At 40.6% G+C, this 25,023-nt stretch overlaps 1 protein-coding gene across 3 annotated transcripts in view; it reads right to left on the bottom strand.

The window, feature by feature from the left end:
• The window catches only part of LOC111146248 (solute carrier family 44 member 1), a 153,799-nt gene that overhangs the window by 15,421 nt on the left and 113,355 nt on the right, over window positions 1-25,023 (bottom strand). For all 3 annotated transcript variants that reach the window (XM_022501711.1, XM_022501709.1, XM_022501710.1), the window contains exons 8-12: window positions 16,394-16,533; window positions 14,772-14,958; window positions 13,657-13,822; window positions 12,075-12,231; window positions 11,271-11,354 (exon numbers count right to left, since the gene is read on the bottom strand). In XM_022501711.1, coding sequence (XP_022357419.1) covers window positions 11,271-11,354; window positions 12,075-12,231; window positions 13,657-13,822; window positions 14,772-14,958; window positions 16,394-16,533 — 734 coding nt within the window. The remainder of the gene's footprint in view (window positions 1-11,270; window positions 11,355-12,074; window positions 12,232-13,656; window positions 13,823-14,771; window positions 14,959-16,393; window positions 16,534-25,023) is intronic.

Here is a 25,023-nt window from a genome sequence, read left to right as displayed (position 1 = left end):
GTCCCCTTTGAGAAAAGAGTCCTTTCCCCTTCTCTTAGAGTCTGAGTGGGGGACACTACCTCTAGCTCTGGGGGCGGGCCCTGATTGAGATAAGCCAAACAGCCCGTTCTACCCAGCTCCACAACGCCGGGTTCAGGAACTGGGACATAAACTAATAGAGCCAATGAAAGCCAAAGATGTTCCCTGGGGCTTCTGGGGAAAAAGAAGTCTCCTTCTTCCATAAGAGCTCCTGACAAAGCAGGTCTCTCATTTTCCTGGAGAGCAAGGTGTGAAGGGATGAACTGCCAGGGCTGTTTGGCCAGCATAATGGGAAGAGCCTGAAGATGCTGGAGCTTACAACATGAAAGGGAGGGCAAGGCTACCATCATGGAAGCAAGAGCAGAGAGAAACCAGGGACTTGTACTTGGTGACAATGTTTGCACGATTAGGAACTAGCCACATTTTTGGACTTAGCCTAAGAACCTAATAAATTGCTAAGAATCTCTTTTCTCTCCCCCTCCCCCTTTCTCACTTTCTCTTTTTTAGGCCAGATGGAGCTGGCTTTCTGTCCCTTGTAGTACTGAGTCCCAGGTGACACACTTTTATTCAATTATACCTGCTTCTGCTGCTCCATGTCCTCTCTGACCCTCTGTCACAGACTCTGATTTTTTTCCCCTTTGTACAGTGCATTCTAGAATAGGATTGACATTTTCTGGGAAATGTGAATACATGCTAGAACATCAAATACATCTGAGTCGTAGGAAGGGAAAGTATGTAGGCTTTGTGGCTAAAACTTATAATCCCGATGAATTTTTGGTTTAGTGTGGACTTAAATTGTTGGTGAGTCCAAAATGTTCAAGTTGTTGGAAAACTGCTGCACACGAAGGGCTTACTTTACATTGTGTTGTCTGTGAAATTTTGTTTTCTTTTTTTATTTTTATGTATGTATGTATTTATTTATTTATTTAAAAGATTTTATTTATTTGATAGAGAGAGGTCACAAGTAGGCAGAGAGGCAGGCAGAGATAGAGTGGGAAGCGGGCTCCCTGATGAGCAAAGATCCAGATGCGAGGCTCGATCCTAGGACCCTGAGATCATGACCTGAGCCAAAGGCAGAGGCTTAACCCACTGAGCCACCCGTTTTCTTACTTTAAAGAGTTTATTTATTTATTAGAGAGAGAGAGAGAGCAGGAGTAAGGGGAGGGGCAGAGGGAGAGGGAGAGAGAGAGAATCTCAAATAGACTCTCTACTGAGCGTGGAGCCTGATGCCGGGCTGAATCTCATGACCCTGAGATCATGATCTGAGCCAAAGCCAAGAGTCAGATGCTCAACCAACTGAGACACCTTAGGTGCCCCTGTAAAGTCTTTTTCTTTCTTTCCTTTTTTATTATTATTTTTAAAGATTTTATTTATTTGAAAGAGAGAGAGAGCACAAGCAGGATAGAGGGAGAGGGAGAAGCAGACTCCCTGTTGAGCAGGAAGCCCAATGCAGGGCTCGATCCCAGGACCCTGGGATCATGACCTGACCCAAAGGCAGACGCTGAACTGACTGAGCTACCCGGGGTCCCATTTTATTTTTTTTAATTGAAGTATAGTTGACACATCATATTACATCAGTTTCAGCTACACAATAAAGTGACTCCACAACTCTGTAAGTTATGCTCTGCTCATAAGTGTGGCTACTGTCTGCCACCACACAGTATTACAACACCACTGACTATTTTCCCTATGCTGTTTCTTTCTTTTTTTTTTTTTAAGATTTTATTGATTTATTCAACAGAGAGAGAGAGAGAGATCACAAGTAGGCAGAGAAGCAGGCAGAGAGAGAGGGGGAAGCAGGCTCCCTGCTGTGCAGAGAGCCCGATGTGGGGCTCGATCCCAGGACCCTGAGATCATGACCCGAGCCGAAGGCCTAACCCACTGAGCCACCCAGGCGCCCCTATTTTCCCTATGCTGTACATTTCATCTCCATGACTTATTTATTCTGTAACTGGAGGCCTATATCTCCCACTCCCACTTAAACACTGAGCTTGGGAGATACAGTCTTTATTTTATGAATGTTCCTCTTGTACGCTTGTTAGTTAATAGGAATTTGGTATGAAGATGAAGTCTGAGTCACCAAAAATTTGTTGCCATTACACAATTAAATTCATTGATTAAAAATACAGAATATTTTAGGGCCAAGGAAAGAAGACTACACTGAGTAGGACACTAATTTTTCACCAAGGGAGCAGTATATAATGATGCTCTTTGAGAAAGACAGTATGATTTTGCTATATATAACTCCACTAAACAAATTGGGGTAATTTATTATCGGAACATACTACTACATTATGTTCGCAGTTCTTTTTATCTCAAAAGCTAATATACAGAGTCTTTTAAGGAAATGATACTATTAAATTGTTCTGGTAGCAATAATTTGCTGCTTGCTCTCATATGTCATCACTGGCAGTGTTTCTTATCAGTTCAAAGACAGCAGGCACCAAAGAGTTAATCACCTAACTGCAGTGGTCTACATCTCTTCATCTACAAAGCTTCTTTTCAAATATTCTGCCAAATGCCTCAATGACATAAAAATAAACTATACTTTTGATCTTACGTAATTTTAACTCTGCTGAAAGATAATGGAGAAGAACTTCTCAGGCCTGATCTATCCTCAAAGAACCAATACAGTTCCCTCCATACTCAAAACAAACAAAAAACAACAAAAAAAGAGTTTAACAATTTATTCTAAAGCAGAGGTTGAAAAACTCCCACCTGTGCACCAAATCTGGCCTGCTGCCTACTTCTATAAATAAAGTTTTATCAGAACACAGCCATGTTCATTTGCTTACATGGCGTTTATGGCTGTTTTCAGGCTACAATGGCAGACCTGAGCAACTGTGACAGAGTCTATGTGGCCACAAAGCCAAAAATATTTACTATCTGTTCCTTGACAGAAAAACTTTGCTGATCCCTGTTCTTGAGTACTGCCCAGGATCAATATCACCCTTGTCTACAGCCTACGGAACCCATCTTCTTATCCCTTCAATCTTCTAGTACCTTTCTCTACAACTTCAAAGTCTTCCAGCATCTTTCACTAAAATGCTTCAGTTCAACGACAGACAGATGTCTGTAATGATTTGAAATAGAACATCCCATAAGGAAAATACCTTACTTCCGCTATCCTAAGACATGATCAAGAAACTAATGTCAGTTACTTAATAACAGGTTTTCAGGGGGAAGATACCCTGCCACATTAACTATATATTGATTATGAGATGCTTTCTGAAGTTAAAAAAAAAGCATTGTGATATCTAGAATCAAAGATATTGGATAACCCATTTAAATCAAATAGGTAGTGTCTTAAATTTCACCTCCTCAATGAGGATCAACGACTCACTCTTAACTATGCTATTCTCCCCTTTCCAGTTTGAAAAGGATCTTCTTTGAAAGAGACAGAAGCAAGAGAGGACCCACATACCTCCAATCTCTCTCCTCTAGCATCAGACCAGCTGACTCAGAGAAGGCCTAACATCTCCAAACTAAACCATAAAAGCTTTTCTGTTTTTCAATAATTTCAGAAGAAATTATTATTCCTCCTCTCCTGCTTCCTTCTTCTCTCCCCATGCTGCCCCACCCATCCCATCTACATTTAGAGCAGAAGCCTATTTGTGGACATGGAAGAAGGCAGCAACAATTTTTCTCTACTCCTAAGTTCCAGGGCTGGATATGCTCATAGAAATTTAGCTTTCTTGGTAATATTCCTACAGATCTGTGCAACTCCTTTGGATTCAACCTAACCGAAAAAAGTTAAGTGGATATTTTGTAAGCTCTTTCTCCCACTCCCAAGGCAGAAAGATGAGCTGCATGTGACACACACAGGTCAGGATGACCTCTTCAGGAGGAAAATTGTGCTACAGATCACAGCAGGCCAGGGAAAATTTCCTTCTACTTCTATACCTCCTAGTCTGAAAGGATTCACGCTAAGGTGCTCAAGAAATTCTGAGTTCTTTGTGCCTTTCCCTATTACTATTCTCTGAACTTTCTGCTTAACTACTTGGTTGAGATTTTTCCAGCCCACCTCCTTTCTCACACAGCCTTCCTGATCTTGAGTAAACCGCCCGCAGAGAGGCATCAATGATTAACATTTAGCGAGTGCTCAAAATGTGCAAAGGCAGGATGGAGGCCTTAAGGCTATGTAACTCCCAGAAGCAAGATAAAGGTGATCACCCTCCAGGAAGCATTTTAAAAGGATGACTGTTAGGCCCAAGTGGTCCTGGTAATATCTGTGTGTGACAGGATGAGGTGAAAAAGTCCTGGTCACATGGAAGAAAATGTTGGGGTAGAAGGTCACCACGTAGACAACCTAGGTCTGTTTGGTCACATGTCCCAGAATACATCTACATTTCTGTACCTTTCCTTTCTTCACTTACAGACTTAAAAATTCTCTTCAAATTTAAAGCCCCTTTAGGGGGCGCCTGGGTGCCTCAGTTGGTTAAGCAGCTGTCTTCGGCTCAGGTCATGATCCTGGAGTCCTGGGATTGAGTCCCGCATCCAGCTCCCAGCTCCACAGGGAGTCTGCTTCTCCCTCTGATCCTCTCCTCTCTCATGCTCTCTCTCTCAAATAAATAAACAAAATCTTTTAAAAAAGATAAAATTTAAGATCTTTAGATAATAATAGGAGAGAGCTAGACAACAATGGTAGGTAAAGGGAACAGATATATACCACTCTATGTGTGGATTGTTATGAATTAAATAAGGGAAAAGGTAATTAAAATTATCCCTTTCTTGTTTTGAGTGAGGAATGGAGGGGGCAAAAAGTCCCACCAACACCATCCGTTTCATTCAGTTTGGTTCTAAATTCTTAGACTTTTTAAGAAATATAAGAATTAATAATATGTCGCAAATCTTAAATTGTCTTTATTTTTTAATTTCTTTTTAAAGACTTTATTTATTTATTTGACAGACAGAGATCACAATCAGGCAGAGAGGCAGGCAGAGAGAGAGAGGGGGAAGCAGGCTCCCTGCTGAGCAAAGAGCTTGATGCGGGGCTCGATCCCAGGACCCTGAGACCATGACCTGAGCTGAAGGCAGTGGCTTAACCCACTGTGCCACTCAGATGTCCCAAAATTGATTGTCTTTAAAACCATCACTTGTTTTAGTTTATAGCATGAAACATGAAAATTTGAGATGTTTGCATATTCTCTATAATAATCTATACTCTAGTCTTCTTTATGTTGCATAAAATGGGTAGATATTTATATGGAAAACAGGGTAATATCCTAGCGAGAAGTACACAAACTTAGATTTGAAAACTTCCTCCATCTCTCGGTCAGATGGTCTGCGACAAGATGCTAGTCTCCACTTTCTCTCCAAAGGAAATGAGCCTTCCTTGTAGAGTTGTAGAGAAAGTGATAATATAGATTAAGTGCTTAGTATGGTATCAGGTAGTAGGTGCTCAAAAAATACTCTTTGCAATTCCCACTCATACTTATGTCAAGAAGAGCTTTATAATCTTAAAAGCTTGGCAGCCAGAAAGCAGATTCCCTCCAGTATTAAACTCCACTATCTCCAAATGGTGTCGAAGAAAACCGAGGCCAGAGTAATGCCCACCAGAAACAGATTCTAGACAGTCTTTCCACCTAAAGTGAATTCTGTTAGATGAGATGTACAATCACCTTCCCAACACATTAAGATAAGGCAGAAACAAAGAGCAGTTTATAGTTTACTCTGTTTATGTGCAAAACTCTAACACCTATGCTATAAATAATTAATGGCTTATTTTGAAAACCCAAAGGTCATTTTTGAAGCCAGCTGTCTTTTCCATGCAGTATGGCACTGGACTATGGATGGGGCTTCCAAATTTCATACTGAGCTGCAAAATAACTCTGGTCTAGTCTACCTCCGTACCAACACTCCTCTACTATTATCCTCTAAGTACTGGCAACAAACTGGTGGCCCATGGTCAACTGACACTGTATGGCCCGAAGACCCTATCTGCTCTGGCTCACTCAGATATATATATTTTTTAATTAGCTGTCAACATTTTAATAGTAGGAGATAAAATGCAAACATCCAGAATTCTGGCTTCGCTTGAGAAACTGGAAGAGTTAGAAACTGTCTATAAATTCTCATATGGCAAGAATATATCTGGGCTAAGAAGTGACTGTCTTCTTTGATTGGAATATGAACTCCCCAACTTGCCAGTCTCCACCACTCTCTGCTGCCTTGGATCCTGTCTGCTGCTCTCATTTGCATAAGTAAAATAATACACCTCAACTGGCCCAGCAGGGGTCTGCCCTGTCCAGCTCTGCTCAAGGCTTTTGACTTCAAAGCTGCATACCAATCTCAGGAGTGATAGCAAAAGAAAGGATGAGAGGAAAACAATGCAACAGGCATTAACTAATTATTAACCATTTCCAAAGAGTACACAGAACAGATCTCCGAATGGGAGACTCCATATGTAAAATGTGAGCCACAGTGCCTGGCACAGGGTAAGTGCTTGATAAATATTAGCTGGCATTATAACTAGTATTATTATTTCACTGTACTCTATTGGACACTGCAAGGATAATTCCAGAATGTAAACAGGTGATGAGATAAGAAAATTTTGAAAATTAGGAAGGAGGGATGCCTGCATGACTCAGATGGTTAGGTGTCTGCCCCTGGAGTCCTGGGATGGAGCCTGGCACTGAGCTCCCTGCCCAGCAGGGAGTCTGCTTCTTCCTCTGCTCCTCCCTCAGTTCCTGCTCTCTCTCTCAAATAAATTAATAAACTATTTTTTAAAAATGTAAAAGAAACTAACAATGAACAGTACTACAGAATAAGAGTCATCATTACAGAGGACTTGCTGTGTCCAGCCACATGCTTGGGGTACTACAGATATCATCTCTGCATCCTCACGGTCATGGGCACTATAGATGCTATTATTATCCCCATTTTACAGATGACGTGTATAGACCGATAAGACAATCTGTAAGTAATGTTTACTGCACTGAAGCAAAGTCTTAGAAACTTTTTCTCGAAGCTAACAGTATTTCAATGAAGGTAACTTATGTTATTAAGGTCAGATCATGGGTGATGTTTTGTTTTGTCTTGGTTTTCCAAACTCTTCAGTATTTTACATTCTACTAACTTTTAAAGAAAATAGATACATCTTTAGAAATACCTCTTGTTTTATCTTTGCCAGAGCTCTCTTATCTTAGAGTAAAACACTGAGAGTTCTTTATAAAACAATAAAATGGAGAAGGAGCGATAACATTTACTAGGTGATGACCAAGAGCCAGGCACTGTAAGAGTTGATTTATCTGCATTATATTTCATCCTTACCTAAAGCCTATGAGGACAGGTATATTTTTCTCCACTGCCTGAAGAAGGAAACAGAGACTCTGAGGTTGCACTGAGCTTGCCAAAGAGTTAAACTGTTGGGATTGAAACACATCTACAATATCTGGGCTCTCTCTCCACTGTATCTCCCCCCAATTATCAACTGTGCCTTTTCTAACAAGGATATAAAAGTATGGATTCAATCTAATGTGTATGGGGAAAAAGGAACTTCATTTTCAGAAAGCGGTGATAAACACCAGAGAGGAAAGGAAAGGTGTGAGCCTCCTGTTATCTCGGTGCCAGTTCTGGCTCGATCTCTAGCAGAGCACTAATCTCAGAACTGCCACATGTATGCAGCAGCGCTGAGAAGAATGCCCCTTCAGACACCAGCAGATCATACTCTTGGGCCTTATTGCTTTTTTTTGTTTTTGTTTTTGTTTTTGTTTTCCAAATTTTAGAAAAGTCTTTAGAGCTCATCTATTCAGTACTGCCATGATTCCTGTCACCTTAAATACTTTAAAAGGATGCGTGCCCACCCAGCTCTGAAACATTTCACAGGAACAAGGATTAAAAAAATTCCACTGGCAACTGATACTTAGGCTTAACCTCTCATGCTAGGAAGTGTTCCAATGTCTTCAATCTGTTGACCTCACTTCAAGTGAAATTCCTGGGCAAAACAGAAGCAGCCTGGTAATCGGTCCCCAGAGGGCAGCATTTCATATTCCCAAACAGACCTAAGTATTAGTTTGGAATTACTCTCCTGAAACCTTCACTCACTTATTTATTACTATGTTACTGCTTCCCTTGTATCTTCAAACAATAAAGATCCAAAATGCACAAAACCTGTACAAAAAAAGACCAACTTGAAGTTTGGATATACGACTCAGGACTGCACTAAATTGCTGATTCATGTTCATCTTGGGATGAGCTAAGAACTTTGGATTTTTTCACCTGGTTACTAAGCATCTTAACATCATGCGATTTGTTCTCTTCCTTCAGTAAAACTGCACATCTCCTTTTTGAAATGCTTTCTTTTGGTTTTATGACACCCTGTTAGTCTTTTAAAATCCAAATAGTCACTGATTAACAATTCATCCAGAAAACATTTATTTTTCTTCTTTTTTTTTTTTTTAAGATTTTATATATTTATTTGACAGAGATCACAAGTAGGCAGAGAGTCAGGTGGAGAGAGAAGGGGAAGCAGGCTCCCTGCAGAGGAGAGAGCCCGACGCAGGACTTGATCCCAGGACCCTGAGATCATGACCTGAGCCGAAGGCAGAGGCTTAACCCACTGACCCACCCAGGCACCCCGAAAACATTTATCTTTTAAAAATATTTAATTTATTTATTTGAGAGAGAGAGAGGGCATGAGCAAGGAAAGGGGCAGAGGGAGAGGGAGAAACAAGACTCCCCACCGAGCAGGGAGCCTGATGCAGTAGTCAATCCCAGGACCCTGGGATCATGACCTGAGCCGAAGGCAGACGCTTAACAGAATGAACCACTCAGGAGCCCCTCATTCAGAAAACATTTAAAGACCACTTACTCTATACCAAGCACTGTGATAGTCTCTGGAGAGACAAAACTAAGATCCCTGTCTTTGAGGAGCTAAAGGTCTAAATGTGGAGATAAAGATATAAACAGATGATTTTCATACACTGTTTTCAGTGTTTTCGCAGAGGTATGAACTCGTGTTGTGAAAGGTTGGCGGGGACTGAGAGAAGACTGCTTTGAGGTGACACTCAGGCAGGATCATTAAGGATCGGAAGGAGTTAACCAAGCGTTGGAAGGAAGTCATTCCAGGCATGTCTGGTTAATTGCGAGAGCAAAAGGTTCCTGTGGGAAGGTGGTAGAAATTGAGAACGGAGAGGTGGGTTTAGCATCTCTCTCTGCGGATGAGCTATTTAGTGATGGGTATGAAATGTAATAATGATTATTTTTAGTGCATCTATCAACTTTTTGATAAGGATGACTTGGTCCTAAACTGAATTTTAAAGAATGTAATTTTTCAAATTGCTGTGGTTGATATTAATTATTTTTAATAACGACCTTCCAAACACTTTACATCCATACAGCATTATAATCTATAAGAATTTATTTTGCTAATGAAATGTCATGCCTGCTTCTTCATATTAACCACAGAACACCAATAAAGCAAACTCCAGGAACGCTAACCACCACAAGGACTACCATCCTCAGACTACCCTTGAGTGAATGGAAAACACATTGCTACTCCTGAATCACTTAGCCATAAATGGTGAGAAAGTCCATTTCTATCTTTAGTCTATTAGAAGAGGGCATTGGCACATCACAATTGATTTTCAAGAAATGGAGAGAAGTAGGTTTAAAAAAAAAATGAATAAGATGGGAAGAGTGAGTCCCGGCATGTCCTGGGTGCCCAGGCACAGCAAGACAGAGGAACAAGCTGCTCCCTAAGAACAGTTATTCTGTAATACCAGTTCTTCCATTTGACCCAAGAAATGATAGCATTGCTCTGACAATATTTCGCAGGCTAGTATCACAGTCTTTAAGCAGCTGGATTTCTCCTGCCAAAAAGTATCAGGATAGAGAGCACACTAGTCTTGAACAATAGTAGAACTGAAGGACAGGGTGCCTGGCTGGCTCAGTGGGTTAAGCCTCTGCCTTCAGCTCAGGTCATGATCTCAGGGTCCTGGGATCAAGCCCCGCATCGGGCTCTCTGCTCAGCAGGGAGCCTGCTCCCCCCGATTCTCTCTCTGCCTATTTGTGATCTCTCTGTCATAAATAAATAAAAACTTAAAAAAAAAAAAAAAAGAACTGCAGGGAAAAAATGAGTTTAAGTGTCACAGTGACTTTTCATTAAATTAAAGCTTTCAAACAACATTCATTCATTCATTCATTTAAAAAAAGTAGGCTCCTTGGGGCGCCTGGGTGGCTCAGTGGGTTAAAGCCTCTGCCTTCGGCTCGGGTCATGGTCTCAGGGTCCTGGGATTGAGCCCTACATCGGGTTCTCTGTTCGGCGGGGAGCCTGCTTCCACCTCTCTCTCTCTCTGCCTGCCTCTCTGACTACTTGTGATCTGTCTGTCAAATAAATAAATAAAAATCTTAAAAAAAAAAAAAAAAAAAAAGTAGGCTCCGTACCCAACATGGGGCTTAAACTCACAACCCTGAGATTAAGAGTCATATGCTCTATGGAATGAGCCAGCCAGCCAGACACCCCTCAAACAATATTTAAAAGAAGAATTAAGAAATACAGCTAGAGTAGACAGGTTCTTAGGGAAAATCAAAGATGAAAAGATGTTAATTAAGGGATAAGAGATAAATGTTTTTCCTTAAAGACGAACCCTAATGATATTTTATCCTTATATTACAATTAGTAATAATAAGCCTTGGTAAGAATATTTGTCACTTTTGGGGCGCCTGGGTGGCTCAGTGGGTTAAGCCGCTGCCTTCGGCTCAGGTCATGATCTCAGGGTCCTGGGATCGAGTCCTGCATCGGGCTCTCTGCTCAGCGGGGAGACTGCTCCCCTTCCTCTCTCTCTGCCTGCCTCTCTGCCTACTTGTGATCTCTCTGTCAAATAAATAAATAAAATCTTTAAAAAAAAAAAAAGAATATTTGTCACTTTTAAAAATAAGACTATGATAGGGGCACCTGGGTGGCTTAGTTGACTAAGTGTCGGCCTTCAGCTCAGATCATGATCCCAGCATCCTGGGATTGAGCCCCACATTGGGCTCCCAGCTTGGCTGGAAGCCTGCTTCTTCCTCTGCCCCTCCCCCCTGCTTATGCACAAGTGCGCAGCTCTCTCTCTCTCAAATAAATAAATAAAATCTTAAAAAAAAAAAAAGAATATGATAGAAATAGATATACCTGAACACACTACAATATACCACAACATAAGAAATCCATAAAATCTTTCAAGAAAGCTCAATTATTTTATCTTGGAAGAGGAAACGATGAACCTGTCTTTGAAAGTGAATGTTAGATTGATTTTTTAAAAATCTTTTACCTGATTTAGATAATTTAGGCACTTTTCAAGACACCAAAGGCAACAAATGCAAGATTTCAGCACACATCGAGCACAAGCATTTTCCTGGGAAGGACAAAAATTTGAAATAATTAAAAACCAAAGAATCAGATGATCATACAGAAAATTCCAAATGTTAGAAAAATAAATAAAAGTTAAAAAAAAAATCAAAACCTATGTTTCAAGGCCTCTACACCCACACCCTCTTTTCCCTCAAAATGTAATAGCTGAATTAGTTTTAATCAATTTAATTCAACAGCTAGTTAGTACCTACTGCATATAAGATAGAGTAAGGTATCTAAGACCAGAAAGGAACTTATACAACTGTACAAGAAAAAAAAATGCTAAATATAAAAAAAAGGTTAGAATCAGAATATGCAGTAGATCCTAGTGTGATGAGAGTGGAACACAGAGATGACATCATCAAAGAGGAGGAGTAATCAGGGAAGGCTTCTGGGAAGAGGTGTCATGTGAGCCAACCTGTGTTGAAATGCATGTTATCTCCATAGTCAGGGACAAGGAGCAGGCTCTAAGGAGGAGGGTGTGAGTCAACACAGAGGAAGAGAAGCAAGGGGTACTTTGCCAAACCAGTGATATGATGGATTTGCCAGAGCATATAGAGAGCAAGAATAGGGGATAAGGCAGAAGGGCTGGATTCTGTTTGCAGGGATTTTGAAGAAAACATTCACAGGTATGGACTTAACATCACTGGGAGCTTTACACATACAGAGCTGAGGTCTGGAGTGTGACAACCACAGAAAGCCCAAAAATGTTTTTTCTCCTTACCTTTCCTTTGAGCTGACTGTGCATGTACATAAGGATCATTCGTGGAATTTTGACTAATGTGATAATGAAAGATCCTTTTGCCACCGTACCCAGGTGATAACGAATAAGGCGATTCACTGATGCCAAAATAGGTGTAAATGGCAAATTCCTTTTATCCCTATTTAAAAAGTAACCAAAAAGACAGTTAAAACAAAGCCCAAGTACAGGAATGGTTTAAGCCCAATGCAGTGAAAAAAATCAGTTCATCTAAAAAAAATTCTAGCTTTGTGGCAAAATGGCAAAGTAATATATAGCTAATACAGATGCTACTGATGTACCAAATAAAATTAATGCTTCATTTCTCTATGGTAGTTTCATGGGGTTCTTAGGCTCTAAGACTTTAAGTAAAATGAAACTGTGCTTTGAAAGTTTTTCCTCATAAATACTTACGGAATTAAATATACAACCAAATGTACAACCAAAAAATGGAACTTAAAAAAAATGTTTAGGGTGACAATCGGTTAGGCGTCCAGCTCTTGGTTTCAGCTCAAGTCCTCATCTCAAAGGTTGTGAATCAAGCCACATGTTGTTTCCATGCTCAGTGTGGAATCTGCTTAAGACTCTCTCTCCCTCTGCCCCTCCCTCCCTGCTCTCTCTCTCCCAAATAAATACATAAATCTTAAAAAAAAAAAAAAAAAAAAAAAAAAAGATGTTCAATCTAGACCTGGTACCTCATTGTAATAGAAAATTGTAAGGCTTACAGCTTATATTCAGCTCTGAAGTTAGGAAAGGGAGTCACAATACTTATTGTGATCCAAACAAATTAAAAAGGTGTGTTATTCTTTGACGGATCCTTAAGTTTTTTTTTTTTTAAAGATTATTTATTTTAGAGTAAGAGCACAAATGTGAACGGCAGAGGAAGAAAGAAGGAGCGAGAATCTTAGGCAGATTCTCCGTGACATGGGGCTCCATCTCACGACCACGAAGACCATGACCTGAGCCAAAACCAAGAGTCAGAGGTTTCGCTGACTGTACCACCCAGGGGCCCCAATGGAAAAAGAACAGAAGACAGTATAAGATTTATTCTTCTGCTAAATATAATTGCAGTGATATCATGACCTGCTGTTCTGATTAATTTTTTTGAGGAACTTAAAGAAAAGTATAAAGATTAAAGTAATAATCTCCCATGTTCCTACTGCCCAGAATTATCAGGTATAACATTTTGTCATATTCACTTCCAACCGCTTTTTAAAGACATGAAACTTGGTGTGCCTGGGTGGCTCAGTCGTTAGGCATCTGCCTCTGGCTCAGGTCATAATCCCAGGGTCTTGAGATCGAGCCCCACATCAGGATCTCTGCTCGGTGGGAAGCCTACTTCTCCCTCTCCCACTCCCCCTGCTTGTGTTCCCTCTCTCACTGTGTCTCTCTCTGTCAAATAAATTAAAAAAAAAATTAAAAAATTAAAATTAATTTTAAAAAAAATTTAAAAATTAAAAAAAGAAAAGAAAAGAAAAGACATGAAACTCTTACAGCCTCACCTCCATGTCCTTCAGACACAATCCCTTAGATGATCTAAAGTTTTCTGACGAATATAAATTCTCACCTAGTAAAATAGTATGTTACCACGGCCCCCGCCACAGTCATCTGCTGACAGGCCAGGATGAATTCGCTGATCCATATCAGGCCCACCGCGTGGAACCACCACATGTACTGCAGAGGCCCAGAAACTCTGAACTCCACAAAGCCTTGCTCATTCTGAACAGCACTGCCTAGGAGAATATCAAGGAAGGAAGAGAGAAGCACATACAGCACAAGCTAAGAAATAGGGCTATTCAATGTAAGGCATTAATCTAATTCCCAACGACAGCCCCCTCCCACCCCCTCCACCCCTCTAATGCCCCCCCCATCCCCCCAAACCACCGACTTTATGATCATGGTGCTACTGAATTAGGAGACAAAAATAATTATCAGTTGAAAAGCTGTGAAGCCAGACATTATACAATGAAGCATTTTGTTTTCCCTGAAGGCATCATATAGTTTTTAAAAGGTCTTCTATTTGAATACAGTCCTTTACCACATCAGTTAATTTAGGCATGAATTTTCAAACACTTTATTTATTTTTTTTTCAGAGCTATTTATGACTCACCCAATAATTACAGACCTAAATCATTAGCAATGGATGGGAATTCATATTATTTTCAATTGGTGAATGTTGCTGAATGGCCAGAGAGGTCACATACAAGCCTACGATCCTTATGCCACTCCTCACCATTAATTCCATTTAGGGGTCACTTTTGATATGAAGTGTGGTTGCAAGCAAGTCTGAGACTCTAACTATGAATGGTATCAACTCTACTTAGGTTCAGATCTTTTGCAAACTAGAAAATCCCAAGGAAGCAAGATGATCTTTGGCTGTAACTGGGGTTTAAGGCAACCCCACAGCCACCCTGCATTCATCTGTTTGTCTGAGAATGAATCCAAATGTGTGAATCAGTCCTGGAGTATACTTCAAAGCCATGACCTGGTTTAGACCCACTCTGCTAGGATGATCTAAAAATCACACACAGGGAATGGGTTGGTGAAGGGCTGTGACCACTACTAGTTCTGAGGGCGATCAGACCTCAGTTATAAATGACTGAGAATTATACCTTAAGTTTTAAAATAATTTAACACGAATCAGATTCATCACCAAGAGAAAGAAGCAGCAGGTCTTCTTACCAGCGGTGCCAAGAAAAAGAAGTGTCATGATCCAGTATGCCCAAAATAAGACAAGAGCAAAGAAAGTCCAAAAGGGTTGGAAGACTAGCAGTGGCAAGTGAATGAAGACCTTGCCAGCCACGTGGAACAGGGCGATGGTGAGAGCAACGCGCTTGCGCATGACCAGCATGATCAGGAACAAGATAACCTGTGTCCAGAGAAGGCAGAGAAAGGCTCCCGTTAGCGTCTTGGGCAGTGAACACAGGAACCGAACAATGGCGGACATTTTTAACATAACCCTTCCTTTCAAATGGGGGAAGGACTATTATTCTCTGAATCCCCAAAATACTTTATCAGTCTTGCGGCACTTAGCGCTCTCGTTTGTACACTGAAAATATCCTTAAAGCTAAACATAAAAGGATTTCTCAATTAATAAATCCTAGAATTCTCCTACTTTACTTTCCTACTCATTATGAATCAAAATGGGCTGTTTATCAGTTGGGATGAGGCTCTGAATTTATCTGGATAGATACACACCTGTCACTCTGAAAACAGGGGAGAAGACAATACACCCTGATTACGAAATCAGAGGCCGTATTTGTGCCTCACCTCCTTTATTGGACCAAGAGCCCCTACACAGCAGGGTCGATGTCAAATTCCCTGCCCTGCATACCCTCACTCGGCCCTGGGTGAGGGCGGGTGAGGGATACTTTAAATTTAAAAAAAAAAAAAAAAAAAGAGAGAGAAGAAGAAGAATTGTACTTAAAGATGATTAATACATATTTAGATAATAGTAACAAACAAATACCTTTTGGGACCAATGGTTTTGTGTGGCTTTTTTAATTTTTAAAGCTCAATTAAAAGCTTGGGATTGGTCTGAGAAGTGTCTGAGATTTTTTTTTCCTTTTATCACTGAGGAGAAGATGAACTGAAGATATGAGTACAGATTATTTAACCACATGTTCATTGGTAATTTGCTGTAGAGTGCCTAGCCAGCAGGGCTCACGGACTTGGAATAATGTTGTTAAAAGTTGAAAAGGCAAAAACGGGAAAATAATTAGTGAACAAGCAAAAGAAATGATATGAAGTGGTGTGTTTCTTAACATACTTTAGGAAAGAAAACTATTTTTAGGGGCACCTTGGTGGCTCCGTTGGTTAAGCGGCTGCCTTGGGCCCAGGTGATGATCCCGGGGTTCTGGGATCAAACCCCTCATCAGGCTCCTTGCTCAGCAGGGAGCCTGCTTCTCCATCTTGTCCCCACTTGTTTTCTCTCTCACTATCTCTGTCTCTGTCTCCCTCAAATAAATTAATTAATTAATTTAAAAAGAAAAAGGAAACTTTTAAAAAAGGAATTATACTACGACAGTAAGATAACATGTTCTTACAAATGATAATGTAAATATTCTAGGCGAAACTCCTCTCGCAACAGGCAGGCAGTGCAGAATAAAAGGTTGCATCAAATAACACTCATCAATTAGGGGAGCCTTCTGAACACTTGTTAGTGTCCCACACCGTGGGACAGAGATTTTCTCTCATGGAGGTCAGGGTGAGGCATATGCAATAGCTAAGTGAGGTTCTGCTCCATTCATGATCCCTGTGAAGAAAAATGTAAACCTGAAGGATCCCCCCAAGCCCCTACTCACTGTGAACACTGTGGCTGAAATGGCATAGATGAGGAGGGCCCGAAGATTGTCTTCAGCTATTTGAAGCTGCTCAGGAATCACAGTTTCTTTGGGAGACCTTCTTTGCTTTGCATACAGCCACCACAGTACCCCTGTGCCACCTGGGTTCAAAAACCAATTGTTTTGGAAATAAGTAGCACGAGAAAATGCATAACATAAATCTGCCCTTTCCTGGATCTTTCCTACACATCACTGTGGGACTGACACAGCAACAATCTATTTGGCTGGGTGGGGGGGTGCGTGGCTGTAACTTTTTGCAGACGTAAGGGGAGTTCCAATTACTCCTTTCTCATCGTTCACACTAAGTACTCAGACATATTCCAGCGTATCAAATAAATGTCCTTCAGCCATATTTATTATTTTTTTAAAGATTTTATTTATTTATTTGACAGACAGAGAAAAAGCACAAGTAGGCAGAGCAGCAGGCAGAGGGAGAGGGAGAAGCAGGCTCTCTGTGGAGTAGGGAGCCTGATGTGGGACTCGATCCCAGGACCCTGGGATCATGACCTGAGCTGAAGGCAGCACTTAACCGACTGAGCCCCCCATGCGCCCAGCCATATTTATTATTGACACTGAAGCTCAGAGAGAGCCAGCAAAGACAGGTACCCCTGAGAGGAAGTGATCATGAAGAGAGAGTCAGAGCCTGTTGGGACCTGAGGAGCTTGTAGGAAGCAAGTAAGGGTCACAGAAATCAGTAATGAAGCTGAGGACTGAGGAAAGGAAAGATCCTCTTTGTTGTGCTATCACAGTAACCCCAGTGCCTCCTGCGGAAACAGTCATGCAGCTGATACAGTATTTGTACAACGAGCAAATGAAGATGAAAGGAGTAATTCCCACCAAAAGCAGGAACAAAGATAGGAGATCTTTGATAGCTTGCTAGCAGTGTGTGCTAGGATGGGAGTTTTTCTCCCTGTCACTGGTTCAGAGATCCCAAGAGCTAAACTGTAGAGGGGGGCAAACTCTCCACCACATGAGCACTGTATCAGACACCTTCATTCTGAGTGCTCAGAGCATCGACTGTTCTAGGTGCTGGGGACAGAGCTGTGAACAAAACCAAGTCCCCACCCTCCCCCCTCACGGAGCTTATATAGTCGTAAGGAAACAAAACAAATAAGGAAATAAGTAAAAATAGAGTATATGACGTCTAAAGAAAAATGTAACCTCTTAATAGGGATAGAAAGTGCTGGGGTTGGGAAAGCATTGTAATAGGATGGGTAAGCAAGGTCTCACTGGTGAGTTGGTATCTGAGCAAAAGAATCAAAGACAGGCCAAAAGCAATCTATAAAATTATCTAAGAAAAGGATGTTGCAGGCAAGGGTAATAGCAAATTCTAAGATGCTGAGGTGGGACCCCCACGTGGCAGGAGAGAAAGGAGGCCACCATGGCTAAGCAACAGCAAGGAGCAGTAAAAGCTGTGGGCAGAGGGGCTCTAGGGACCAGATCCTAGTGGAAGGCCTTGTAGGCTACAGCAAGAAAATGGAAGATTCAGAATAAAGATGTGTATGTGTCGGCAGACAAGATAAATGCCTGGGAGAGGAGAAATTGGGCTCAGAGATATGCAAATCAACCTGATCCCCACCTGCACTCAAGTAAACAGTGAAGAGTGTCAAAGGGAAATGCCACCCCTGCCTGGTGGCAGTGAGCACGAATTTTTTTCCATTGAAGATGAATAAACAAATTTAAAACAACCACGAGTCTATGAAAAACATTTGAAAAAGGGAAGTACTTCCATTTTGAAATCTTTTTTTTTTTAAGATTTTTATTTATTTATTTTGAGAGAGAGAGAGAGAGAGAGCATGAGAGGGGAGGTCAGAGGGAGAAGCAGACTCCCTATGGAGCTGGAAGCCCAATGTGGGACTTGATCCCAGGACTCTGGGACCATGACCTGAGCCGAAGGCAGTTGCTTAACCAACTGAGCCACCCAGGTGCCCCCGAAATCTTTTTTATTTTTATTTTTTTCAAAGCTTTTATTTATTTACTTGAAACACACACAGAGAGAGAGAGAGAGAGAGAGCACAAGCAGGGGGAGTGGCAGGCAGAGGGAGAAGCAGGCAGCCCAATGTGGGACTTGATCTAAGAACCCCGGGATCATGACCTGAGCCGAAGGCAGACGCTTAACCACCTGAGCCACCCAGGCGCCCCTTCCATTTTGAAATCTTAAAGAAAACTGTCATAGCCTCAAAAAATGGAGTAAAATATGTTCTCCACAAATAGGAATAGAAGTTATGAGGGAAACGGCTGCCTGGCTGGCTCAGTTGGTGGAGCGTGTAACTCTCAATCTTGGGGTTGTGAGTTTGAGCCCCATGTTAGGTGTAGAGATTACTGGAAAATTTTTAAAATCTTGGGCACCTGGGAGGCTCAGTGGGTTAAAGCCTCTACCTTCAGCTCAGGTAATGATCCTAGGATCCTGGGATAGAGACCCGCATCAGGCTCTCTGCTCAGTGGGGAGCTTACTTCCTTTTTCTCTCTCTCTGTCTGCCTGCCTCTCTGCCTGCTTGTGATCTCTGTCTATCAAATAAATAAATAAAATCTTAAAAATTTTTTTTAAACCTTTAAAAACATTATGAGAGAAAGACAAAAAGAATTGAGAAAGAAAGACAGAATAAAAACAGAAAAGAAAACAGAACGAGATAATAAAGGAAACATCAAGGAGGATACCGTTCCTAACAGCCACAGAAGATACCACTTATTAAACATGTAAATTTCTGTTAGGAAGTGCAAAACTGACGCGAACAAATTGAAGCACCACAATACTATTAAGCAAGTATTAAAAGTCCCACTTTTTAAGTGATAAAATTGAAATTCAGGAAGGTTAAATAACGTGCCAATTGTCACACACCTAGTTAAGTGGCAGAGCTGGAATTCAGATCTAGTTTTTTTATAAAAATGATCCATCTGGGGACGCCTGGGTGGCTCAGTTGGTTAAGCAGCTGCCTTCGGCTCAGGTCATGATCCCAGCGTCCTGGGATCGAGTCCCACATCGGGCTCCTTGCTCATCAGGGAGCCTGCTTCTCCCTCTGCCTCTGCCTGCCATTCTGTCTGCCTGTGCTTGCTCTCTCTCCCTCTCTCTCTCTGACAAATAAATAAATAAATTCTTTAAAAAAAAAAAAATGATCCATCTGCTATAAACTGAATGTTTGTGACCCCTTAAAACTCATATACTCAAGTCCTCCTTTTTAGATGGTATTTAAAGGTGGGTCTTTGGAAGATGATGAGATCATGAGGGTGAAGCCCTCACAAATGAGATCAGTGCCCTTATAGCACAGCTGTCAGAGAGCTCCTCCCCACTTGCACCATGTGAGAAAATAACAAGATGATGGCTGGACGCAGGAACCCAGCCCTCACCAGAAAAATGAAGCTGCTGGCACCTTGGCTTTGGCCTTCTGAACCTACAGAACTGTAAGAAGTAAACGTTTGTTGTTGATAAGGCATCCAGTCGATGGTAGTTTGTCACAGCAGCCCAAAGTGACTAAGAAACAGAAACTAGATACGATGGTGACACACGCTGAAGTAAAAAGAAAGATGGCTGGATGAAGGAAGGACTGGAATAACAAAGTGAGGAGGTCAAGTAAAGAAGTGACAGTGAGGAAAACGAAATCAGTGATCTGGAAGGTACACCTGAAGAGCTCCTTCTGAGTGTAAAGAATGTGATAAAGGATTCAAACGATAATGTAGAAGATGATAGCAGAAGAATGAAGAATGATGTGAAGAGGAAAACCACTGACACAGAAACAGTACTCAAATACAGAAATAAGACAACTTTTCAAGTTGGAAAAGACACACCCCCGCCACCCCAAAAAAGAGATCATAGGCAAACCTAGTTAAGATTCAGAATCAGACAGAAGTTTTAAGTTATAAGGATAAGTTAAAAATTAGAGACACATCTAGGTGAGTGAAATAGGTGGTGGGCAAAGGCACAAAATTAGACTGGTCTCTAAAAAGTAAAGTACAGACCCAGGGAACATATTGCCTCCTGAGAATTTTATATGCAACAGATTCAATATTCCCATCTTAAGGCAGAGCTAATAATCTTAGATGCTCAAGAGTTAAGAAAATAGAGAACCCACAAGTACTTCATGAATAAGTTACATGAATTCAAATTCTCGTCATTAAAAATATCTATCTATGAAAAACCCACAGTAAATATCATCCTCAATGGGAAAAAGCTCACAGCGTTCCCGTTGAGATCAGGAACACGACAAGGATGCCCACTCTCACCACTCTTGTTCAACGTAGTATTAGAAGTCCTAGCAACAGCAATCAGACAACAAAGAGAAATAAAAGGTATCCAAATTGGCAATGAAGAAGTCAAACTCTCTCTCTTCGCAGATGACATGATATTTTACATGGAAAACCCAAAAGACTCCAACCCCAAACTACTAGAATTCATATAGCAATTCAGTAAAGTGGTAGGATACAAAGTCAATGTTCAGAAATCAGTTGCTTTCTTATACACTAACAATGAAAATACAGAAAGGGAAATTAGAGAATTGATTCCATTTACTATAGCACCAAGAACCGTAAGATACCTGGAAATAAACCTAACTAAAGAGGTAAAGGATCTGTACTCGAGGAACTACAGAACACTCATGAAAGAAACTGAAGAAGACACAAAAAGATGGAAGACCATTCCAAGCTCTTGGATCGGAAGAATAAACATTGTTAAAATGTCTATACTGCCTAGAGCAATCTATACTTCTAATGCCATTCCGATCAAAATTCCACTAGTATTTTTCAAAGAGCTGGAGCAAATAATCCTAAAATTTGTATGGAATCAGAAGAGACCCCGAATTGCTAAGGAAATGTTGAAAAAGAAAAACAAAACTGGCGGCATCACGTTACCTGATTTCAAGCTTTACTACAAAGCTGTGATCACCATGACAGCATGGTACTGGCATAAAAACAGACACATAGACCAGTGGAACAGAGTAGAGAGTCCAGATAAGGACCCTCAACTCTATGGTCAAATAATCTTCGACAAAGCAGGAAAAAATATACAGTGGAAAAAAGACAGTCTCTTCAATAAATGGTGCTGGGAAAATTGGACAGCTATATGTAGAAGAATGAAACTCGACCATTCTCTTACACCATACACAAAGATAAACTCGAAATGGATAAAAGACCTCAACGTAAGACAGGAATCTATCAGAATCCTAGAGGAGAACATAGGCAGTAACCTCTTTGATATCAGCACAGCAACTTCTTTCATGATATGTCTCCAAAGGCAAAGGAAACAAAAGCGAAAATGAACTTTTGGGACTTCATCAAGATCAAAAGCTTCTGCACAGCAAAGGAAACAGTCAATAAAACAAAGACGCAACCCACAGAATGGGAGAAGGTATTTGATAAAAGGTTGATGTCCAGGATCTATAAAGAACTTCTCAAACTCAACACACACAAAACAGATAATCATGTCAAAAAATGGGCAGAAGACATGAACAGACACTTCTCCAATTAAGACATACAAATGGCTATCAGACACATGAAAAAATGTTCATCATCACTAGCCATCAGGGAGAGTCAAATTAAAACCACATTGAGATACCACCTTACACCAGTTAGAATGGCCAAAATTAGCAAAACAGGAAACAACGTGTGTTGGAGAGGATGTGGAGAAAGGGGAACCCTCTTACACTGTTGGTGGGAATGCAAGTTGGTACAGCCACTTTGGAGAACAGTGTGGAGATTCCTTAAGAAATTAAAAATAGAGCTTCCCTATAACCCTGCAATTGCACTACTGGGTATTTACCCCAAAGATACAGATGTAGTGAAAAGAAGGGCCATCTGTACCCCAATGTTTATAGCAGCAACGGCCACAGTCGCCAAACTGTGGAAAGAACTAAGATGCCCTTCAACGGATGAATGGATAAGGAAGATGTGGTCTGTATACACTATGGAGTATTATGCCTCCATCAGAAAGGATGAATACCCAACTTTTGTAGCAACATGGACAGGACTGGAAGAGATTATGCTGAGTGAAATAAGTCAAGCAGAGAGAATCAATTATCATATGGTTTCACTTATTCGTGGAGCATAAATAACACAGAGGACACACAGAGATGGAGAGGAGAAGGGAGTTGAGAGAAATTGGAAGCAGAGATGAACCATGAGAGACTATGGACTCTGAAAAACAATCTGAGGGTTTTGAAGGGGCGGGGGGTGGGAGGTTGGGGGAGCCAGGGGGGGGGGATTATGGAGGGCACGTATCACATGGAGCACTGGGTGTGGTGCATGAACAATGAGCCTGGTACGCTTAAAAAAAATTAAAAAAAAAAAAAAAAAGAACAAAGATGAACTGGGGCACATGCACCCCAATGTTTGTAACAGCAATGTCCACAATAGCCAAACTATGGAAAGAGCCCAGATGTCCATCGACAGAGGAATGGATAAAGATGTATGTATATATACACACAATGGAATACTATGCAGCCATCAAAAAGAATGAATCTTGCCAGGTGCAATGACGTGGATGGAACTACGGGGTATTATGCTAAGCAAAATAAATCAGTCAGAGAAAGATAAAAGACATATGATTTCACTTGTATGTGGAATTTAAGAAACAAAACAGATGAACATAGGGAAGGGAAGGAAAAATTAAGTAAGATGAAAATAGCGAGGCAAACCACAAGACATACTGAACTCTAGGAAACAAACAGGGTTGCTGGAGAAAGGTGGGTGGGGGATGGAGTAAGCAGGTGATGGGCATTAAGGAGGGCACTGGGTGTTATATGCAACTGGTGAATCACTAAATTCTACCTCTGAAACTAATAATACAGTCTATATTAACTAAATTGAATCTAAATAAAGAAATAAAAACAAAGATGAACCAAAATTAAGAACTCAAGAGTTAAGATTTACGGAAGACCAGTAGTTCTCACTAAAACTAGGACAGAAGAATGTAAATAAATTTATAAATGTAATTATGAAACATTTCAAGCCAAAGCAAATTTTCTTTAAAAAAAGATACAATATATCAAATAATAGTTTAACTTTAATAACCTGAAAGCAAAAATTCAGATTATTTTTAATGGCTAAAATGGGAGCAGACAGAGAGGAATAGGATTGGAAAGGAAGATGTGTATGGTGGATTTAAACGAAGTAGGGGAAAACCCAACACCTACCCTTTCATTTCAGCCTTTAATAATGATAGGATTCTAGATTGAAGAATATTTTCTGAAAACATATGGGTTACCAATTGTAGAAGTAAAAATAAAAGGTATACCTCTAAAGCAGGGTGAAAATAACCAGTGAAAGCATAGTTCATATAGCAAAGATGGGGAAAACAAAATAAGAAAGCATACACTTAAGGAAAACATAAAACAGACGACACCAATAAGACCAAACATAGCAGGCAGGATTATAAATGTAATGGCAGCAAACTCCCTACTAAAAAAGTTTCACATTGGGTAAAGCATTTACAAATGCATTGAAAAAAGGCACTTTATTTATTTAAAAAAATATACATATGTTTTGAATTTCAACGCTAATAGTGGTAAACTGAGGGAAGGTGGGGTGAAACTGTGAAAATTTTAGAGGCAAAAGTAAACTTCTTTTAAAGGGGTAATCGGGCACCTGGGTGGCTCAGTTGGTTAACTGTCTGTCTTCTGCTCAGGTCATGATCCCAGGATCCTGAGATTCACTGGGTTCCATGCTCAGCAGGGAACCTGCTTCTCCCTCTCCTTCTGCCTTCCCTCCCTCCAACTTGTGTTCTTGCTCACTCTGCTCTCTCAAATAAATAAATTAAATTAAAAACAATAAAGAAAAGAGGTGGCGTATGAAAATAAAACTTTTTCCTCTTTTTATATTTCTACTTTCTACCATGGAAGTAGTTCGATAATTTATATTTGGGAGGGGAGGGAATTACTATTCTCCAAAAAAGACAATAAACACAGAAAACCCAGAAGGTTTCATTAGAAATAGTAAAACAAAAATATTAAACAAAATAGAATGTCAATAGACAGAAAAATGAGTAAAAATTTTATACACACACAATTATCCCACCAGGAGCAGCTCAGCCTGAACGAACTTCAACAGCTTAGAATGGGGAATTCAGGCCATTAAAAGGTTTAGGATCAAAGGAAAGGACCCCTTCCTCTAACAGGCAGGGAACACTGAAAGTATCAAGAGAAAAATTATAGAACAAGAAGCAGAACAGGGCCTCAGTTGCTTTCTTTTTCTCATGGGCTCTTTTCCCAAAACTGATACTGACAGAAAAATGTTAGCCTCCTTTTAAAAATGTCTTCACTTGCTTTTATTCCAAACGGCCAATGACTTCACCATTTTATCTCATTTAGTGATCTCCTAGTGAATTAACGTCAGTGTAATCCGCTCACCAGTCTTTTTATGGTGTGTAAATGAACTCACAAGACTTACAAAAGGAAAATTATTTAAAATAACCAAAGTGGGGTGTCTGGATGATCTCCAGGTCCTGGGATCAAGCCCCCTAATGGCCTGTGTTCTCAGTGCAGTCCCTCTCCTCCCCCTCCTCCCCTTGCTCCCAGGCAGGTGAGCCTTTCTCTCCCTCAAATAAATAAATAAAATCTTTAAAACAATCAAAGTAGTTCTGAACTGAGGGACTGTTAAAAGCAAAC

This window comes from Enhydra lutris, unplaced genomic scaffold, assembly GCF_002288905.1.
Source record: "Enhydra lutris kenyoni isolate GAN:26980312 unplaced genomic scaffold, ASM228890v2 scaffoldscaffold13, whole genome shotgun sequence".
Classification (NCBI taxonomy): Eukaryota; Metazoa; Chordata; class Mammalia; order Carnivora; family Mustelidae; genus Enhydra; species Enhydra lutris.
This window is presented reverse-complemented; position numbering and strand designations above follow the sequence as displayed.